At 37.5% G+C, this 17735-nt stretch overlaps 2 protein-coding genes and 1 long non-coding RNA gene across 10 annotated transcripts; 2 read left to right on the forward strand and 1 right to left on the reverse strand.

Moving 5' to 3' along the window:
* Positions 1-281: 281 nt before the first annotated feature.
* On the forward strand, positions 282-6900 carry LOC113734108 (putative cyclin-T1-1). 4 transcript variants are annotated; one of them, XR_003459225.2, is made up of 8 exons: positions 283-442; positions 1188-1830; positions 2000-2081; positions 2518-2652; positions 2813-2988; positions 3444-5781; positions 6085-6230; positions 6615-6900. XR_003459225.2 is itself a non-coding variant. In XM_072081830.1 (7 exons), the coding sequence occupies exons 2-7, from the start codon at positions 1193-1195 to the stop codon at positions 3476-3478; spliced, it is 1119 nt and encodes a 372-aa protein (XP_071937931.1). In that variant the 5' UTR covers positions 282-442; positions 1188-1192; the 3' UTR covers positions 3479-5738. The 4 variants fall into 4 exon arrangements, 3 of the variants coding, with proteins under 3 accessions (XP_071937931.1, XP_027116255.1, XP_071937932.1); XM_072081830.1 differs by lacking the exons at positions 6085-6230; positions 6615-6900 and adding an exon at positions 3282-3334 and having other exon boundaries at positions 282-442; positions 3444-5738; XM_027260454.2 differs by lacking the exon at positions 3444-5781.
* A 1982-nt stretch (positions 6901-8882) lies between these two features.
* LOC113734109 (long chain acyl-CoA synthetase 6, peroxisomal-like) lies at positions 8883-16887 on the forward strand. 5 transcript variants are annotated; one of them, XM_072081827.1, is made up of 23 exons: positions 8889-9226; positions 10336-10396; positions 10470-10547; positions 10655-10726; positions 10795-10876; positions 10994-11099; positions 11193-11269; positions 11609-11668; positions 11859-11945; positions 12608-12697; positions 12818-12897; positions 13008-13101; positions 13523-13611; positions 13705-13793; positions 14270-14399; positions 14498-14616; positions 14705-14828; positions 14946-15032; positions 15489-15592; positions 15679-15764; positions 16241-16327; positions 16403-16489; positions 16600-16887. In XM_072081827.1, the coding sequence occupies exons 1-23, from the start codon at positions 9103-9105 to the stop codon at positions 16699-16701; spliced, it is 2115 nt and encodes a 704-aa protein (XP_071937928.1). In that variant the 5' UTR covers positions 8889-9102; the 3' UTR covers positions 16702-16887. The 5 variants fall into 5 exon arrangements, 4 of the variants coding, with proteins under 4 accessions (XP_071937928.1, XP_071937930.1, XP_071937929.1 ...); XM_072081829.1 differs by having other exon boundaries at positions 11624-11668; XM_072081828.1 differs by having other exon boundaries at positions 8890-9217.
* On the reverse strand, positions 15658-17505 carry LOC140037517 (uncharacterized). The gene is made up of 3 exons (XR_011841437.1): positions 17140-17505; positions 15899-15938; positions 15658-15785 (listed from the first exon to the last, which is right to left on the reverse strand). It is a non-coding gene; the product is annotated as an uncharacterized lncRNA (long non-coding RNA).
* Between the last annotated feature and the right edge of the window lie 230 nt (positions 17506-17735).

The raw sequence follows: 17735 nt of genomic DNA on the forward strand, positions 1-17735 counted from the left end.
CTGATGTATTATATAAGTTGTTTCAAATTCGACTCAAGGCATATATGTTGTTTTCATGATAATAATTTAAACATATTGAACTGGACAGAGTTAAAATAAAAAATTTAACTTTTGCATACTTGGAAACCAATTAATTGTTTTCAAAGATTATAAACCATTGTGTTTCCTAAGCCTACCAATAAATTAAGAAAATTCTGTAGCGTAAAGCGGATTTTGTTAAAAATTTGGGGACTCAAGGACAATTTGAAAAGAAGCAAAATGGGTTGTTGAAGGTATACGTCTAATTGTCTCCTACATTTTTCTTCAGTTCATAAAATTATTTTCCAGACTTCACCGCTTCCCCCAAGTCCCCGGCAGAACCATTCAATCGCGACCCCTAATATCAAACCTGGCAAATTTTTTCCACTACGGCGTCTTTCGATCTGCCTCTCTGCATAATCAGGTAAAGATAGTCATCAGCTTCATTTATCTTTGATTATTGTTTTTTTAAATTGTTCTGGTATATTTCAGTGAACCTAGATTTACAAAAAAAGTTAAAAACTTTTAAATTTTTTAAGGCAAAGTTTTTACATGCTTTTCTGATTGCTTCGATCTTGGAGTTTTTTGTTTAGCTATGATTAGAGGAAAAAGTTGTCCTCTTTTTGTCAATAATTTGACTTTTGTGGTTTTGTAATTTTGTTGAATTTGAAATAGCTAAGTTGCTGTTGAATTCGCTGTTTCAAGAAATTAGCTATCTATAAACTTTTCTGGATATGTGGTATATTGTTTTTTGTTTGGAATATAAATTGGGTCTTGGATGTTGTTAAGATGAGAATAAAGATAGAGAGTAGTGAATTTCTTTTTTTTCTTGCCGAGCTTATAAAGTCGGGTCTTCGATGTGTATCTTTTGTTGATGCAACGTTTTCTTCCTTGGAAACTTTATAAACCTTATATTGAGGATTGGGAAGCCGAAATGCTGAAGGGGGACGGGGATTGTAAGAATGGAACTCTCATTCTATGACAAGGAACACAAACATTAAAGGCTGGGCATATTTGGTCCCGAGACTTTTTTGCCTGCTTAAGATTGTGGTTCGAACAGCCAATTGATGCAACTTTTGAAGCTGAATTGGATTTCATTAATGAGTTCTGAACATTTTGTGTCTTGGAACAATTCTAACTTGTTTCTTTGATTTGGTAAAATGGAACAGGAATCATGACTCTTGCACAAACTTACCATTATGGACAAAGTGGTCCTTATTATGGTGACCCCATGTCCTATGGTAACAGACACAATGATACTTCTACCAGCTCAGCTGTTACTGCTGACCACAATTACCACTTCAATGGAGATTTTAATTATATGAGGAACTATGGTGATCGGCATGACTTCTCCAGAAATTGTAGGGTGTACAACTACAATAACAAGTATTATGCTAGGCCTGAAGGTGCCCCTTCTTTGAAGAGGAGAAAGTTTTCGAATTCTACTTGGGAAGACACTGGGAGGTCCTACCAACAACCCTATGTTCATGATAAGCTTCCCTCTAAATGGCCAAGCATTTATGGGAATTTCTCTTCAAATGACAGCACCTTCTATAGTCAAGCCTCTTCGGCATACGGCAGCCATTTAGCTGTTGCTCCGACCACTAGGTCTAATGTAAATGTCCATTACCCTACTTCCCCTAAGCGTGATCGGTCAATGTTTGAGGATGATGATGATGTGTTATTTATGTCAAGAGATGAAATTGAGAGGTTCTCTCCATCAAGGAAGGATGGTATTGATGCGAAGCATGAAACTCATCTGCGGTACTCATATTGTGCTTTCTTACAAAATCTTGGACTCCAGCTAGAGCTGTAAGCTCTCTCTGCTCTTGCTTTCATGTGGTTATGTGATTGTACTAGGATCTACTTCCAAGAATTGTTCTCACTTGTCCAGTTATCGCCAGTGCTTTTGAATCTGTTCACTGAATTGTTTCTATATAAGTTTTATTTAAGGAAATTTTTGTGCACTTTGTGATTGCAGGCCACAAACAACCATTGCGACTGCTATGGTTCTGTGTCACCGCTTCTTTGTTCGACGATCACATGCTTGTCATGATAGATTTGTAAGTGCAAAATTTTTTCCTGGTTAGGATTTGATTTAGTATGTCTCTTTCCAGGATGATGTTCAAGGGCTCAGTTAACCAAATGGTAGCAGAGTTCCCGTTATATATACTGAAGGCTTTTCAATAAAATCACCATTTGGCAAAAAGGCATCTGGCATGTCTCTTTCGCCAATAGAGTGGAGTGAATTTTGAAAGGATGAAATAGCTCTTTTTGAAGAGATAATCGGCTTTGGCTAATTCAAATTGAGCTTCAGAACCTGGATACTTATAGATAGGAGTTCCTTGCTGCACTTTATCTTCCTCTTGTCATATTTGAATATTGTAAATCTGCCTGTATATTATAACTTTGGTTTTTCCAGAAGTGGTTATGTATTTTATGTATTGCAAATTTGATAGAAAGCAAAATATGCTCATTCCTGACTGTATGTTGCCACAGTTGATTGCTACTGCTGCTCTTTTTCTTGCTGCAAAGTCAGAGGAGACACCTCGTCCTCTTAACAATGTCCTGAGAGCATCATGTGAAATTCTCCACAACAGGGATTTTGCTTTTCTCTCCTATACACTTCCTGTTGTAAGTCTCTCTCTCTCTCTCTCTCTCTCACTTTTGCTTGGGTCATTGAGAGTCACTCATAGTACTATGTTTTGCTGTAGATTTGGTAGTTTTTGCTGATTACGAAGCCTGCAAGTACTACTTTGTCTGATATTCTTCACTTATGATTGATTCTGAACAGGATTGGTTTGAACAATATCGAGAGCGGATTACTGAGGCAGAACAAATGATATTGATGACTTTGAATTTTGAGCTGAGTGTGCAGCATCCATATACCTCTCTGACATCCACACTCGAAAAGCTAGGCTTTTCACAAACTTTTTTGGTGAATCTGGCTCTCAACTTGATTAGTGAGGGGTAAGCTTGCTAGTGCCTTTTATCTGTCTTAAATTGGAAATTGCCATTCAGAATTTGGACTATTAGCAATGTGCTGGTTATGGAGCTTTACATTGCGACCAGTATATTCAAAATCAATGTACTTGTGATGACTATGTTTTCCATTTGCATTTTTCTGTCTTAATTGTTTGTCCATGCAGAGTTTAGCGTGTACATGTAATATATAGGCAAGGCTTAGATATGACCTTTTTCTATCTTGAACTTGAATGGCTGGGTGAATCTCAATCACTCTGCTGACAGTTTGAGACTTGCAGGCTATTGTTAGAGTGGAATGGACTTGGTTCTTTTGCTACTGGTTCACTTTTGGGTTTGCAACTCTTTGTTACTTGTGTGAACTTGTTTATATCTTCACTTGTTACTCTGTGCAGTCATTCTGGCATGGGATATTGATCTTTTGGATTGACATATAATTGCAGGGTCTATAGAAGGATTATCGTGCTCGCCTGTTTGATATTCTTAGCTGGCGGTTGATATGCTGTGCATCCAATCTTTTGTTTCCTTCTGAAGTTGACTGTCCATATCTTGTGGATGCTTTTTTAATGATGACACCTTAAGCTTCGTCATTGGCTATAAATGATAGTGACAGATGCTACAGAACCAGTTTTGCCATGCCACTGATCTATTTCCATTCTCATAGATAGTCTAATCTCCATTCAACATGTTGACTATTCTCTCGGTTACATACAGGATACTGAGGGGTAGGTCAGGGAATTCAAAAGATGTTTGGGGCTGATTTTATCTACAGATTCTGATGAAAACTTAATCATTGATGTAGGGAGATAGTCAATGTCCCATATCTTAATGATCTTCCTGTGAGTGGTGGTCTGCACTGGGTGGGAAATTGTCAGATGTTGAAATTTTAGGTTGAGTTTGAACAAAATGCACACACCAATGTACAATGGTGTTACTCACTATTTGTGCACATCTCTTTCCCTTGATTTATGGCCCAACTTTGCCTTCCTGCCCCCAATTTCACCCCAAGTGGAAAAAAAGGGGGATGAGTTGTGGTGATTATCGTGTATCCTCATCTTTCTTGTTGGCTGTATGCTGGTGGTCTGTAGGACCAGGCTGATCATTGACTAATACATCATATTTCGCATAGTATGATGTGTCACTATGGGATCTTTAGTTGTGCTTTAGGTTATAATCAGTGCCAACCATGGTTATGCTTTAGGTTGTAATGAATGCCTAGAGACGTGATAGTTGTACCTTCTGCCTTAAATGATTTGAGGTGTTTCTCTGGCGTTCAATGTCCAAGGAGTGAAGTTTTACTGGCCTGTCAATCATGTCATCTCTTGGAGATGACTTTGCCCATTCAGTCTGTTCCTGAATTGACGCTCTCTCTTAATATGCAGGCTTCTATCAATCTAATCTAAAAATTAGGAAAGATTCTGAAGAAAAATAGTACAGAAAAAAATTGTTCTTGACACCCTCATTGAGAATGAGGTATGAAATGGGAATCTTGAAATTTAGTTCTCCACAAGGTCAGATGAATTTGGAGTTTTACACCCGCAAACTCCAGGAGCTCTTATACCTTTTTATACTGTCGCTCTGGTGGGATTGTTCAGACTGTTCTATTGCAAGTCTGTCTTGTGATCTTCTTATACATTAGCTATAATTATTCAGCTGCTATTACTAAATAAAGAAACAAATGTACTAGACAAGTTTTTGCCACATTGAAGACTTGCATTTGCTTATTTAGTATAACCTGCTGCACATGGAAAAGGTAGTGACAATCGCTGGATGGGTTGAATCTCTCTATGACTACCAGTAATGATGGGCTTGCAGTATGTGTTTAAGGTAAATCTTTATGGTGATATTCATGAAGTGGAGAGATGATGAAAACATAGGGTCTTACTCAGTAAAGATGTAATGTACTTGCCTCAATTGTTACTTGAGTTGGTATTGGTGGTTGGTTGTTTTTCTTTGAAGATTCTGTGTTGTTGGGACACAGCATGTGCTCTATATAAATTATTATTCATCAAATAATATGTCCTGCATTCCATGATTAGTTTAATCTAATCATGGTATTGCTGGAAAAGAAAAGAGTCCTGCATTTGTCTTCCATTTTTTTACACTCCGAGATTGTGGAGGAAAGTTCTTTTTGCTTTCTGGGAGTTGTATGGGTGGTAAGATCTGTTTAAACACCGCATGAAAAGGGCAGTGGGCATCTATGGCCTTGTGCCTTCCTTTTTGCTCTGATTAAAAAATCTTTATATATTTCCAGAAAATAATTTGCCAACAAAAAAAGTTAGAATATGTTCTCATCTTCTATTAAGATCCTAATTTTTATTTCCTTGCATTCATTTATTTATATATATCTCTATGTATGTATAGCATATATTTGCCAACAACTATGTACAGTCTGCGAAGTGGCGCATTTAGCTTTCATGTGCTTGTCACATGATTGCTTGTAAGAATTGTAACAAATTTTAGATTATATTATGTATATTAAATCCAGAAGCATAGAAGTCTCCAGTTGTGTGTGTTTTGACTTTCGAATAAAGGAGCAGAAGCTACTGGCATTGAATTCAGAACATCAATGCGTTCAAGTTGCAAAATGTGTTGGTTGTTCCTGTTTACATATTCATTTCATATGCATGTATTTCTGGAGTTGGTATGCTGCTGCAGCAGAGCTCTGGCTTGATTCCCTCGCTAGGTGGATAAAACATAGTTGCTATATTTTGGTACAATATCAACATTCTGCAGAAGATTCTTGGGTTTTTCCCAACTCAGTTGCTGATTGTCTAGTTGGTAAGGTTAATATGCCTAGGCTTGCCTTTTCCTTTTCTTCTATGGAGCTTGAAAAATTGTTTCACATTAATTCGTATGTCTAACTTGCATGTTTGCCAACAGTTGCTTTTTAAGTAATTTTAGATCTGATTGTCTTCTCAATGTGTCAAATGTGCTGTGTATAGCGCGATGTGTTATCAGTTGTAGCATTCCAAGAGATGGTTTGTTTGCCCATGGCCTTTTATCTCATTTGTGCTAAACGAGTTGAGAAGTTATTCAGATACTTGTACCATTCTTTATGTTAAATTTGGATTAACTTTGTAGGTTGAGAAGTTCGCTGTGGCTTCAGTTCAAACCCCATCAGATAGCTGCCGGTGCTGCATACCTTGCTGCTAAGTTTCTGAACATGGACCTTGCTTCATATCATAATGTTTGGAAGGAGTTTGAAACGCCTCCAAATGTGCTCAAAGGTATATTACACACTTTCAAATGTTTTACTCTGTATAGCAGGTGCAGTCCACACCCTCCCCCCCCCCCTGGCTCACCTCATTATGTTGAGTTAAATATCTGTTCTAGTTGTACATGTAGATAAAAGGTATCTTTGTTTATATTTGGTCTTTATTTATTCTGCGTATGTGCCTGCGCACTATAGTGAATCGGTGATGCTTCTTTAAGACTTGACCTGCCTTGATATATTTTTATGTGACATCTTGTAAGATCTCCTTGGATATTTATTGTTATTTTTTAGGATTAAAGTTCGCGAGGACACCAAATAAGTGTACCAGAAGTCTTCCATCTACTCGTGGGATATATGATGATTTCGTGCTTTACTTTCAATTTTAATTTTGATGCAGATATAGCACAGCAGTTGATGGAACTATTTTAGAAGATGGAAGAAGATCAGAAGACTAGGAATCAGTCTCTTTTGCTTTCGTGGTGTAAATCTTCTACTTGAGTACTTTAATATGGTAAATGGCTGTATGATCGGAGGATGAACAGCATTGGAGATTGTAGAGTACGTTTTGTAGTTTCCTCGAGGAGACAAATACCACTGATGGTGGCTTAGGTTGCTGAACTTCTTGGAATCGGTTGTTTCATATGGTGAAAGCTGGATGACCAGTAAAAGTTACCTTTACAGTCTCTGTCATCTGTGTTCCTTCTTGCTTCAGTTTAAACGTGGGAGTTGGAGTTGCCGAGCCAATATCTGGGAATTTAGGAGGTCTTGGTAAGTGGGTTTGAAGACAGGGAATGGGTTTTAATTTCAATCATAATTATACATAATTTTTGTTTAAGGTCAATCGGAATCAGTTAATTTGTTTTATAGATCCCTTTTATGTTATGGGTTTGATAATTAACTACTAAAGAGTGGGGGGTTTTTATCGTAGACCCCTTTTATGGGCCTGATGATCAACCACTTAAGAATGGGGTTTGACTCATCTATTATCGTTTATTACTAATTGAGAAAAACTTTTATGCCCCATTACTATTCTTCAATTCAACGGGATCAACAGATTGACTTGGTCGACTCAATTTGATTGCGTTTTCCCTTTTTTTTTTGGTGTTTTTTTTGGGGGGGGGGGGTCACATATTCCATTTCTCATCAGTTTGTTTTTTTTTGGTTGATGTAATTAGATTAAAAAATAGCGTAACTAGACTTTAAATGTAGTATAATTGAATGGGAAAATTTGTTTAACAAAATATAAATAAAATTATTAATCTAGCCCGAAGTGGAGTAAAGTAGAACTTCTTGAATTACACCATTCTATCTGTCGTCAGTGCACCCGACCATTTATCTACCCCGAAACTTGATACGATGATCTGATGAAATTCATAATGTGCATGCAGAACGTCTCGTTCCTTCTCATATTTTTTCCTAAAATGCAAGATTATTATTGCGGCTAGAAGGCTGTGTTCGATATGATAGTGGGATAAAACTTGCATTTCTCTAATTTTTACCATAATAAGTATCCATGGTGCAAGTGATCAAAGATCCATTGAACTTGGAATCCTTTCTTGACCCGCTTTATGAGAAGAAATAAATAGAAACTAATTTGTTTGGTGAACTACTTTTCTAGAACGTCTATTTGCAGATTAATTATATGATGATGATAAAGCTTCAATGGGTGCGTGTGGTCCCCTTAGATTACTCTTAACATGGTCCTTTAATCGTTAATCTTCTGAGTGTTTCTAATGAAATTGGGTGCGTGTGTTTTTATCTTTTGACAGACAAAAACCATTTGTTGGTGAGGGTGTGCTCGGGGGCATCCCTCCCACATCGGTTGGATGTGGATTATTTAATCTGAGTTTAAAGTCCATAGGGCTCTCGTTCTGTCATCAATTGGCTGAACGTGGGTTTCTTGTGGGTCCTCTTTAGATTACTCTTAACAGGATCCTTTAGCCGTTAACTTGTGTTTCTAATCTAATTGGGTGCGTGTGTTTCTATCTGTAGACAGAAAAAAGATAAAGCTTCAATGGATTGATAGAATTGTACAACATACATATTCCGGCTATCATATTCTCTCCTCTTCCTCAAGTTCTCAATCTGCAAATAAAACTTTTCTTCTTTTCTTTTCCCCAACATAAACTCTTTTCCTCCTTGCTACCCTGCACTAATCTTTCAAGCCACTGGATGGCTTGAGTAAAATAGTTGTGTACTACAATCTTTTCGAGTTAATAGCAATAAGTTTCCTAAGATTCTAGTCTACACTTTCAGGGGCTAATTTTCTTAAAAAGTGACATAAAATTGAAGATATTTGTAAATAAATACAAGGGAACAATTAAATTGAGTACGTACATGGAAATAATGAATTGAGTTTTAATCAACTGTACTAACCAAATATATATATGGAACCATCGTAAAATCCACAAAATAATACCAAATGATTGGTTGCTCACTTGGCCTGCTTGTTCGTTGTATCAGCCGGCAGCAATATGACTCGACATGCAAAGCAGTCTAAAGCCGTAGTAAAAGTAACTGATCGAGTAGTATCTGATTTCAGGTACTCACGCAAAACAATCTAAGCAACCGAATATGTCAACCAACAAATCAACATTCCATAAAATACCCATTCTAAATTCTTGTATATATGGGGACAAAAGATCATTCTCATCATGTACATATAATATAATAATCCCTCAGATACCGTCTTCATCTGAATTTACGTGCCTTAATTGTGTCACCTTGTATGGCTACCTAAGTACGTTCATATGACATGTGCACATTGATTGTATGCTCAATAAAAACTGAAAGTGGAGGAAGAATTTTGTTGGAGTAAATATTGGTGAATTACCTGTTGTGCAAGTTTTGAAAGCCAAGCGGAGAGGTTTTACAATTTGCACTAAATGGAAGCAGCAGCTGAACGTCGCATTAAAGCTCTGCAAAGCCATCTGAATCCGTCCAACTGCGATGAACCTTCGGTACTCCATCCAAATCCCACCTCCGGCGAGTTTGTTTCTGGTACTTCCGGTACCTTCCTCTCTCTACAGATGTAGCACAAAGTTTTGAATTTTATATGGACACGTAACCATAAATTGCCAGGGAAAGTGATTACATTTCAATATGGATTTTGCTTTACAGAGGAACCGGCCTTTTTTTTGGGTGCATTTGTTTGGTATTTGATGGTTTAGGCTTCTTGAAAGAGAGGATTTTGGGTGTGGTTCAGTACACCACTGTGCTTTTTAGATTAAGACTTGATATTTGCCTATTTGGTTAGCTACTAGTCTGTAGTGTTTAGTGGCAGAGCTAGGAGCCCATGATCGTCGGGGGAACAATGAGTTCGGTTAACGAACATATAGCCTTTAAGTTCTAATCATTGGTTTACAAAAGAAGATTAGCAGAATAGAATTATATGAATGTTAGTCTGTTCCGTTTTAGGATTTTGGAATCCTTGTTTATCAATATGGTACCTTTCATTATCGAAAAAAAGGGTAACTTTCACTTTTTCAAATAGGATAGTGCAAAAGATTGAGTAGTTTTAGGGCCTATGTGAGTGAGAGATCTCATTAAAGGGAGTTCTTATGAAGTTTAGGGGGCGCAAATGGTAGATAAATCACTTTTTGAGGGAAGAGAGAGGGGAGGGGTATAAAGCATACCGTATTATTGTGATATCTGGTATTTTATTGGACAAAAGATGGTTGCATAGCTTGAGAGGGGGGGCGGGGGTGGTGTTTATAAATCATACCGTATTGTTGTGATATCTGGTATTTGTTGGACAAAAGATGGTTGCGTAGGTGGCTTTCCTGTGATCACAGGGTTGAGGGACAGAGAATTGCATGACCATCCTGTGATCAAATAGGAGTCTTGCCATCGCCAAGAAGCCTAAATTTTCGAGTGGACACAAGTTGAAAAATGACGTTTTTTGAACATGTGATTGATAATCATTTCATAGCACAATTTGAACATGACGTTTTCCTGTCTTCGAGCATGGCGTCGAAACAGTTTATCATTACTGGTTGTTATACATCAGTTGAACATTTTTAGATGTTCCAGTCTCAATTTCTGCTTCACTGTCTGATATTTATTCTTATTCTCTGGTCTTTCTTTCAATTAATAATCTGATGGTGTAAATCTAACAGACCAGGGGTATAGTGTTGTGCTTCCAGAGAATCTGCAGACAGGGAAGTGGAACGTGTACAGGTTGGTGATGTCTAATCATTGTTAATTCAACTTGCTGTGATTTGGTATCTAAACTTTGTTGTTTTAATTGCAGATCAGCTCGTTCTCCACTTAAGCTCATCAGCAGATTTGCTGATAAACCAGAAATTGCTACTTTGCATGATAATTTAGTGTGAGCATGAAAAATTTTATTCATTTCATTGGATCTCTCCCTTATCAACTGATGTTGTCAGCCATGAAATTAGTGAAGTTGCTATCTTCTAATATTTCTGGGTGCAGGCAGTCAGCCAAGTCTTTTTCAGATCACAAGTATCTTGGGACACGAGTTCGGGACGATGGAACGGTTGGAGAGTATGTCATTCAAACTGACATGGATCCATGTCTTCAATCTTCTTTATCGCTTAAATATACTTTCACAGGTATAGGTGGATTACATACGGGGAGGCAAGTACTGCAAGGTCAGCAATTGGTTCAGGCCTAGTGTCATGTGGATTACAAAAGGCGAGTCATGGAAAGGTTTTCTCCATTCGAATGGATTACCTAGGGAGAAAAATCCTCCGGATTTGTCAAGGCTTTCTCTTGCTTTCTGACTTCTTAAGTTGCTTCAATATGTGACAGGGTTCCTGTGTAGGGCTGTATTTTATCAACAGGCCAGAGTGGCTAATTGTTGATCATGCCTGCTCTGCTTATTCTTTCATTTCGGTTCCTTTATATGATACCCTAGGTTTGTGATTAATTGTGCTCGAGTTCCACTGGAATCTTCATCTATTTGGACCTGAACCTCATACTGCATGGTCATTTGGTGTTTGCCATGCAGGTCCAGCTGCAGTCAAATATATCGTAAATCATGCATCTATACAAACTATATTTTGTATGCTACAAACACTTGACACTGTAAGTTTGTTACTTGATGGCTTTAGATGTTAATTGACAGGAAGGCATGACCTGTAGATTCAAGAAGTTTATCTGTCAATGGACATGCATTCACATATCTCTCTTTTTATTAGATTTGGCTTGGTATGAGGTTTTCGGATACCTTACTTTTGTAACTTAACTAAGGAAATTTTATGTTTATTTTTGTGTAGTTCATGAAGAAGTTTATGGTTAATACATTCCTACTAAGGGGGTCATTTACATACTTAGAGTTCCAAAGTTTTCATCTTGTCCAATTCACCGTGCAAGGAAGGGTAGATCTTTTGTTTGGTTACAATTTTGATTTTAATTTCTTCTTAGCATTGTTGGATGCAGTTACTGAGGTTCTTATCAGAGATTCCTTCAGTTCGACTAATTGTGGTAAGGGCATTTATTCCATCCCCCTCTGCAACAAAATTACACCACTTGTTCATGACAAACTTGACAACTTAATAGGTGATGTGAATAAACAAAAAATTAATCAAATCCCAACAACTTGACTTGTTTATGACATTGATGCTAAGTCACCACGTTTACCTCTTTTTCTCTTACTGGTTTCTCGTGGATGTAGGTGGTTGGTGGTGTTGATAATCGAATACCAACATTACCATCAACAACTGCAGTAGAGGTCGTGTCATATTCAAAGTTACTTAGCCAGGTGAATTGAGCTCCTTTCTGAGAATAGTTAATAATTAATAAGCTCACGGTTGTTACACTTTACAAGAGCCAGTTATTCAAGTAGGCTACATATAGTTGACACAATCTTCCATATGTCATTTCTTTGTTTAAATGATTTTCTCGATATTACTCTGGTGAGGAACTGCAATCCTCCCCCAGTGTTCTTTTACTGTTTCATCAACCCTCATCCCTCCTACTTTAGATAGTGCTGATTTATCATATCCTTACTAGAGAGTGATGCCTTTAGTATCATATCAGAAGCTTGAAACCCCTTCGTGATTTGAAAGTAGATTAAAATGTAACATCAACTTAGCAGCAGATCAAATTAGAGACTTCAAACAATGCTGGTCTTGCAAGGTCTTGTCTCACTCTTTAACATTCTCTACTCCGTTGTGATAATTTTAGGTTATATGAGAATGAATATGTCTGCTACTTATGGTTGAAAGTTATATCCAAGCTGCTCGTCCAATATGTTCACCCTTTCAAGTCTCTGGTCGTGGATTTGATACATTACCTCCAGGAAAAAGACTATAAACTCCTATAAGCTGCGGAATTTCACATACCCAAATGTTACATGCAATCCAGTGTGCTTCTATTCCTCCATATGTTTTGTCTCATATCAGATCATTTATATTTGCTTAGGGCCTTTCCAATCTTCATCCTTTTTGTCCGCCTAACCCTGATGACATCGCTACAATCATGTATACAAGTGGTACGACAGGTACACCAAAGGTATATGGCTTTTCTGGATGTCCTTTCAGGTGTCTGTCTCTTTCTCTCTGGTATGTAGAAGTAACTTTGTATTGGTTGTCTTCACTAAGATCTTCCTTGTCATTCTGTTATTATGTTTAGGGTGTTGTATTGACCCATGCAAACTTAATTGCGAATGTTGCTGGTGCAACCTATGGTGCTGTCTTATATCCTTCAGATGTGTAAGTATATATAATTTAGCTAAATAGATACAGAAAATTTTGCTGCTTGGTAACAACTCTTTGCACAATACAGTGAGGTTAACTAAAAATTTGTTCTGCATCCTTGACAGTTACATATCATATCTTCCTCTGGCACACATATATGAACGGGCTAACCAAATTCTAGCAGTATATTATGGGGGAGCGTCGGGCTTCTATCAAGGAGTATGAGACTCGAACTTGTGTTTCTTCCTTATTACTTTTTGCATTTAAAAGTATGGTTTTGCATATCATTATGTTGCTTGTTAATGTGACAAGAAAATATGCATAGTCTAAAAGTTTCAAGCGAACACTTTGGAACTTATCAAAGGAAAATGACTTTGTAACAACAAAGATCTCGGCAAGATTTTTAATAAATGATCTTGATTGTGTTGACCTAGAGAATTGTTTTTTCCTTCTTTTTAGTTTTTTCTTCTGGTGGCACACATACCTGATATTGTTTATGATTCACTGCGGATATCAAATAAGTGGAAATCTTTTGCTGTTCGACGCTGCATTTTCTGAGCTGCTAAAACCTAGATATATTTAAAGCTTCGTCGATCAAAATTTTTTGTATTAGCATAATATGTTGCTAATGTCTTTGCAGGACCTTTTAAAGTTGCTGGAGGATATGGCTGTCCTTAAACCTACTATATTTTGCAGTGTTCCTCGGCTATACAATAAAATATATGCTGGGTAGAATGAAACTGTTTGCTGCTTTCAGTCTCTTTGTTGATGGCAATTCTTGTGGTTTTTCAGCAGCCCACTTAATCCCTTTTGTTGCTGCAGCATCATGAATGCGGTAAAGTCATCTGGTGTCTTGAGGCAGAGGCTATTTTATGCTGCATACAATGCTAAAAAGCAAGCAAAATTCAGCGGTGAGTAATCAATTCACTAGTCTTGCATGTTTTGCGAGTGTATGAAATAACTTGTTTGCTGAGCTGCTTATGTGATACTTACAAGGGTCTATAAGTTCTTAAGAATATGTAAGCTGTCAGTGTTTAAGATTAAAGAAAAAAATTGGCTTGATGAGTAAATTGTTGATGGGTGTCAAAAGAAACTGATATTTTTAATCATGAAGAGGTATTTTGAAAACCTGATGACTGAACAGTTTCTGTATCGTCAAACCATCTTTTCCTACCCTCGTCAGCTGGTTCTCCCAGGTGCTATCCTTGAGAATCTTGTGTAATCACAAAAGCCCTTTCAGATTCCAGACAATAGTATGAATGAAGTTTACCCAAAAGTGAACCTTTTACAGGATGTTATTGCATTCAGTTTTATTTATCCAAAAAGATGAGATAGTAAGTTGTTCTTTCTGATATCCAGAATGAGTTTTTCCTGATAAATATTTCAGGGAAAAAGTCATCCCCAATGTGGGACAGGTTAGTGTTCAACAGAATAAAGGCAATGTTGGGAGGTAGAGTTCGTTCCATGGTTTCAGGGGCCTCACCCTTGTCTCCAGATGTCATGGACTTTTTGCGGGTGTAAGTTGACTGCTGGCTTGGGGAGTTCATATCAATAAGTTGTTCCATCGAAATACGTGTGATCTGTTTTAGCACGCTAACAAGTAAATTTTCTGTAGGTGTTTCGGTTGTCAGGTAGTAGAAGGATACGGAATGACTGAGACTTCTTGTGTTATAACCATTATGGATGAGCAGGATATCCTATCTGGTCATGTTGGCGCCCCTAATGCTGCATGTGGTGAGAAAAGATGCACCTTGTAAGTGTAGTTTCTTTTCAGTATCTTCTTTACTTCAGGCTGTCATTATGCTCTATTTCTCTGTTTCAGAAATAAAGCTTGTAGACGTTCCAGAAATGAACTATACAACTGAGGATCAGCCGTATCCACGTGGTGAAATCTGTGTAAGGGGACCGATTGTGTTCCAAGGCTATTATAAAGATGAAGCGCAGACGTAGATACCTTTCTTTGCTTTCTTGTTCATTTGTATTTTCCTCCATGTGTCTGATTGTCTGCTTATTCGTGAGATTTCTGAAGTAAATAATACTTCTGATATGCTTGACTTGATCAGAAGAGAAACCATCGACGAAGATGGTTGGCTTCACACAGGAGATATTGGATTATGGGTACCTGGGGGTCGGTTGAGGATAATTGATAGGTGAGGCAAATGAGGTCTTAATTGGGAATCCTTATTATTGCTGGAAATGCCTCGAGCACTATACACTTTTTAGTCGAAGAATCTAAGATGTTGATTTGTTTTTGTGTGCATCTAAGGTGCCATGGATAATTGACAAACTGAACTTGATTCATATCTTCATGAAGCTCCTTATGTTATCTGAGCTAAGAATGGGCTTTGATCTTGATGCCTCATTGCTTCTTATATCTGTATATGCATTTTTGACTCGTCAATTTGATCAGTTTTTATAGCATGTAAGAAGTAGTTAGTATGAATTTTTTATGTGACCGACTCATTTCTTTTGATTAACCCCCTCTGAATTGATGAAAAACTGTATATCTCCAAACCGAGTTAAATGATAGAAGGTCTGGCTTGGGAAGTCTGATTTAGCTTCTGGGAGGTTTTGACGACGCTTCACCTTAAGTTCTTCCTTGACAGGAAGAAGAACATATTCAAGTTGGCACAAGGAGAATACATAGCTCCTGAGAAAATTGAGAATGTATATGCAACAAGCAAGTTTGTTGCGCAGATTTTCGTGTATGGTAAGAACACTAGTCTTTCTCTCTCTCTCTCTCTCTCTCCCGCTTCCTGTTTGAGAGGAAATAGTGGACTCGTTTGCTGCTCGTAGGTGACAGCCTGAACTCGTCTCTGGTTGCAATAGTCTCGGTAGAGCAGGAAATGTTGAAAGCATGGGCGGCAGCTCAAGGCATCAAGGTACCGTCTGACATGCAAATTCTGCAAGAAAAGGAATGTCCATTTAGCTGTATTTTGAAAGGAAGCACGGTATCTACTCTATAATCGAAGATAACAGGTGTATTTACTAAAGAATCATGCTCCAGTTAACTTACATTCTAAGGTCTTGTTCATGATAGCAGTACTACAGAAACTCTGCAAAATGAGAATGAGAATTGAGAGAAGATTCATTTATTTCTCTGCTTGGTTTTGATTTTCTATTATGCTTTGCAAGGATATGTATATATATTTTTTAATTGCTACTGACTATGGTTTACAAGACTAAACATTTTTAACGGTGCTATACATGCAATGCATAAACAAAACAAGCAATTAAAACACACTTGCAAAGAGAAAAATATGTAGTAAAACACTCTCAGCTTTGCTTGAATCTATGAGAAGAAGAAGTACAATGTAAAGTGTCTCCTATATGATCCTCTTGAAATCTCTGGATGTAGTGTGACCACCTACAACAGCTTTGTACTGATCAAAGAGCGAGGTCTGCAGTCCTGGCTGATATGGATGCTGTGGGAAGGGCAGCTCAGGTATTGTGTATGGCAAGTTTTTAGTACCTTGTTTTTTTTTGGCTTTATATACTCTTACCTTATCCTTATTTGCAGCTGAGAGGCTTTGAGTTTGCAAAAGCTGTGACTTTGGTACTTGAACCATTCACTCTAGAGAATGGTCTGCTCACGCCCACATTCAAGGTAAATTAATACTAACAGATTTCTGAACATGAATGAACTGCACGAATGCTGCTGATACAGCCAGCCAGAAAGTATGTAACTCAAAATCCTTTTCTGCTCTTCTTTTTCAGATCAAGAGACCACAGGCAAAAGCATACTTTGCGAAAGCAATAGCTGACATGTATGCTGAACTTTCAGCTTCTGATTCCTCTTCCCAGAAAATGAAATTGTGAGAGGTAGAGAACTGGGAGAACTCAAATCAAGTCAAAAAGCTATTTTTTTGGGGGCCCTGACGTGGGCTCCAACTTGAAATATGTATATAGACACGTGCATCTATGCTTGTCATCAATTGGATAAATTTTTCACCGGAATATTGTTGCTTTTCAGTTAATAAATATAGAGTAGTCTTAGTGCTTGAATGCTGCTGCATCTTGCTATTCCAGACCCTAATTGCTTACAACAATTCATATGCATCACGTTGCCTGCATCCTACGTTTCAAAGAAAGAAAGACTGGAAAATGCATATTCTTTTGAGACAAACAAAACAATCTTTTATGTACTGCGAGATGAACTCCAATCTTTTGGTCACGTCTTCTGTCATGAATGGATCAGAGAGAGTAAACATACAGAATTGTCAAGAAAAAAAAAAAGAGTTTCGAACTGTTTGATACCTCAATATAATAGACCATTGGTAATAATTGGTTCGATTAGATGCGCAAGTTTGGCCTGAAGATGGAGACTGAAGAAGCCACAATCTCCTAGTGCGGTTAATGTTCTAGGATAAAGCTTTTGAATTCTGACGATGAATGCCAATCTTCCTTCACTTTCACACTGCTACGCCTCCAACAAACCTTTCTTTATTCATTTGGTCTCATTTTCACCAAGTGCGATGCCTGTATTTTCAACCATCGTTAGTGCTTCAATTTGGAGTCTTGACGAGATATTCCTCCAATGACCAAAATTTATTATTCTTGATGCACCGCGCCTAGGTTAGAGGAGGAAAAGAAAAGGAATCCTTGCGTCAGTTTTCCATTTTATTTTACTAATTGGTTTGCTTTGCAGAAATCCCCTGTTTTTGTTTTGGTCCTAAAAGTCATATTCCACTGATCAAATGTGTCGACAGCTTAGCTCAGTGGTTGAGTCGAAGAGACATAAATTTGCCATTTGATTAATACAAACGTTTAAAATTTGACTGCACCTTAAAAGTCAGTAGTCTCTAACAAAAAAGAGAGAGCACAAAATTATCATATTTTCTTATATGCACTGA

This window comes from Coffea arabica, chromosome 3c, assembly GCF_036785885.1.
Source record: "Coffea arabica cultivar ET-39 chromosome 3c, Coffea Arabica ET-39 HiFi, whole genome shotgun sequence".
NCBI lineage: Eukaryota > Viridiplantae > Streptophyta > Magnoliopsida > Gentianales > Rubiaceae > Coffea > Coffea arabica.

Bases quoted from the DNA above. Each gene is read 5' to 3' on its own strand.
- LOC113734108 (XM_027260454.2), top strand. From the start codon at position 1,193: ATGACTCTTGCACAAACTTACCATTATGGACAAAGTGGTCCTTATTAT. The intron at 2,653-2,812 runs GTAAGTCTCTCT...GATTCTGAACAG, and splicing joins TCTCCTATACACTTCCTGTT to GATTGGTTTGAACAATATCG. The intron at 6,231-6,614 runs GTATATTACACA...ATTTTGATGCAG, and splicing joins GCCTCCAAATGTGCTCAAAG to ATATAGCACAGCAGTTGATG.
- LOC113734109 (XM_072081827.1), top strand. From the start codon at position 9,103: ATGGAAGCAGCAGCTGAACGTCGCATTAAAGCTCTGCAAAGCCATCTG. The intron at 10,727-10,794 runs GTATGTCATTCA...ATACTTTCACAG, and splicing joins GACGATGGAACGGTTGGAGA to GTATAGGTGGATTACATACG. The intron at 16,490-16,599 runs GTAAATTAATAC...CTTCTTTTTCAG, and splicing joins TGCTCACGCCCACATTCAAG to ATCAAGAGACCACAGGCAAA.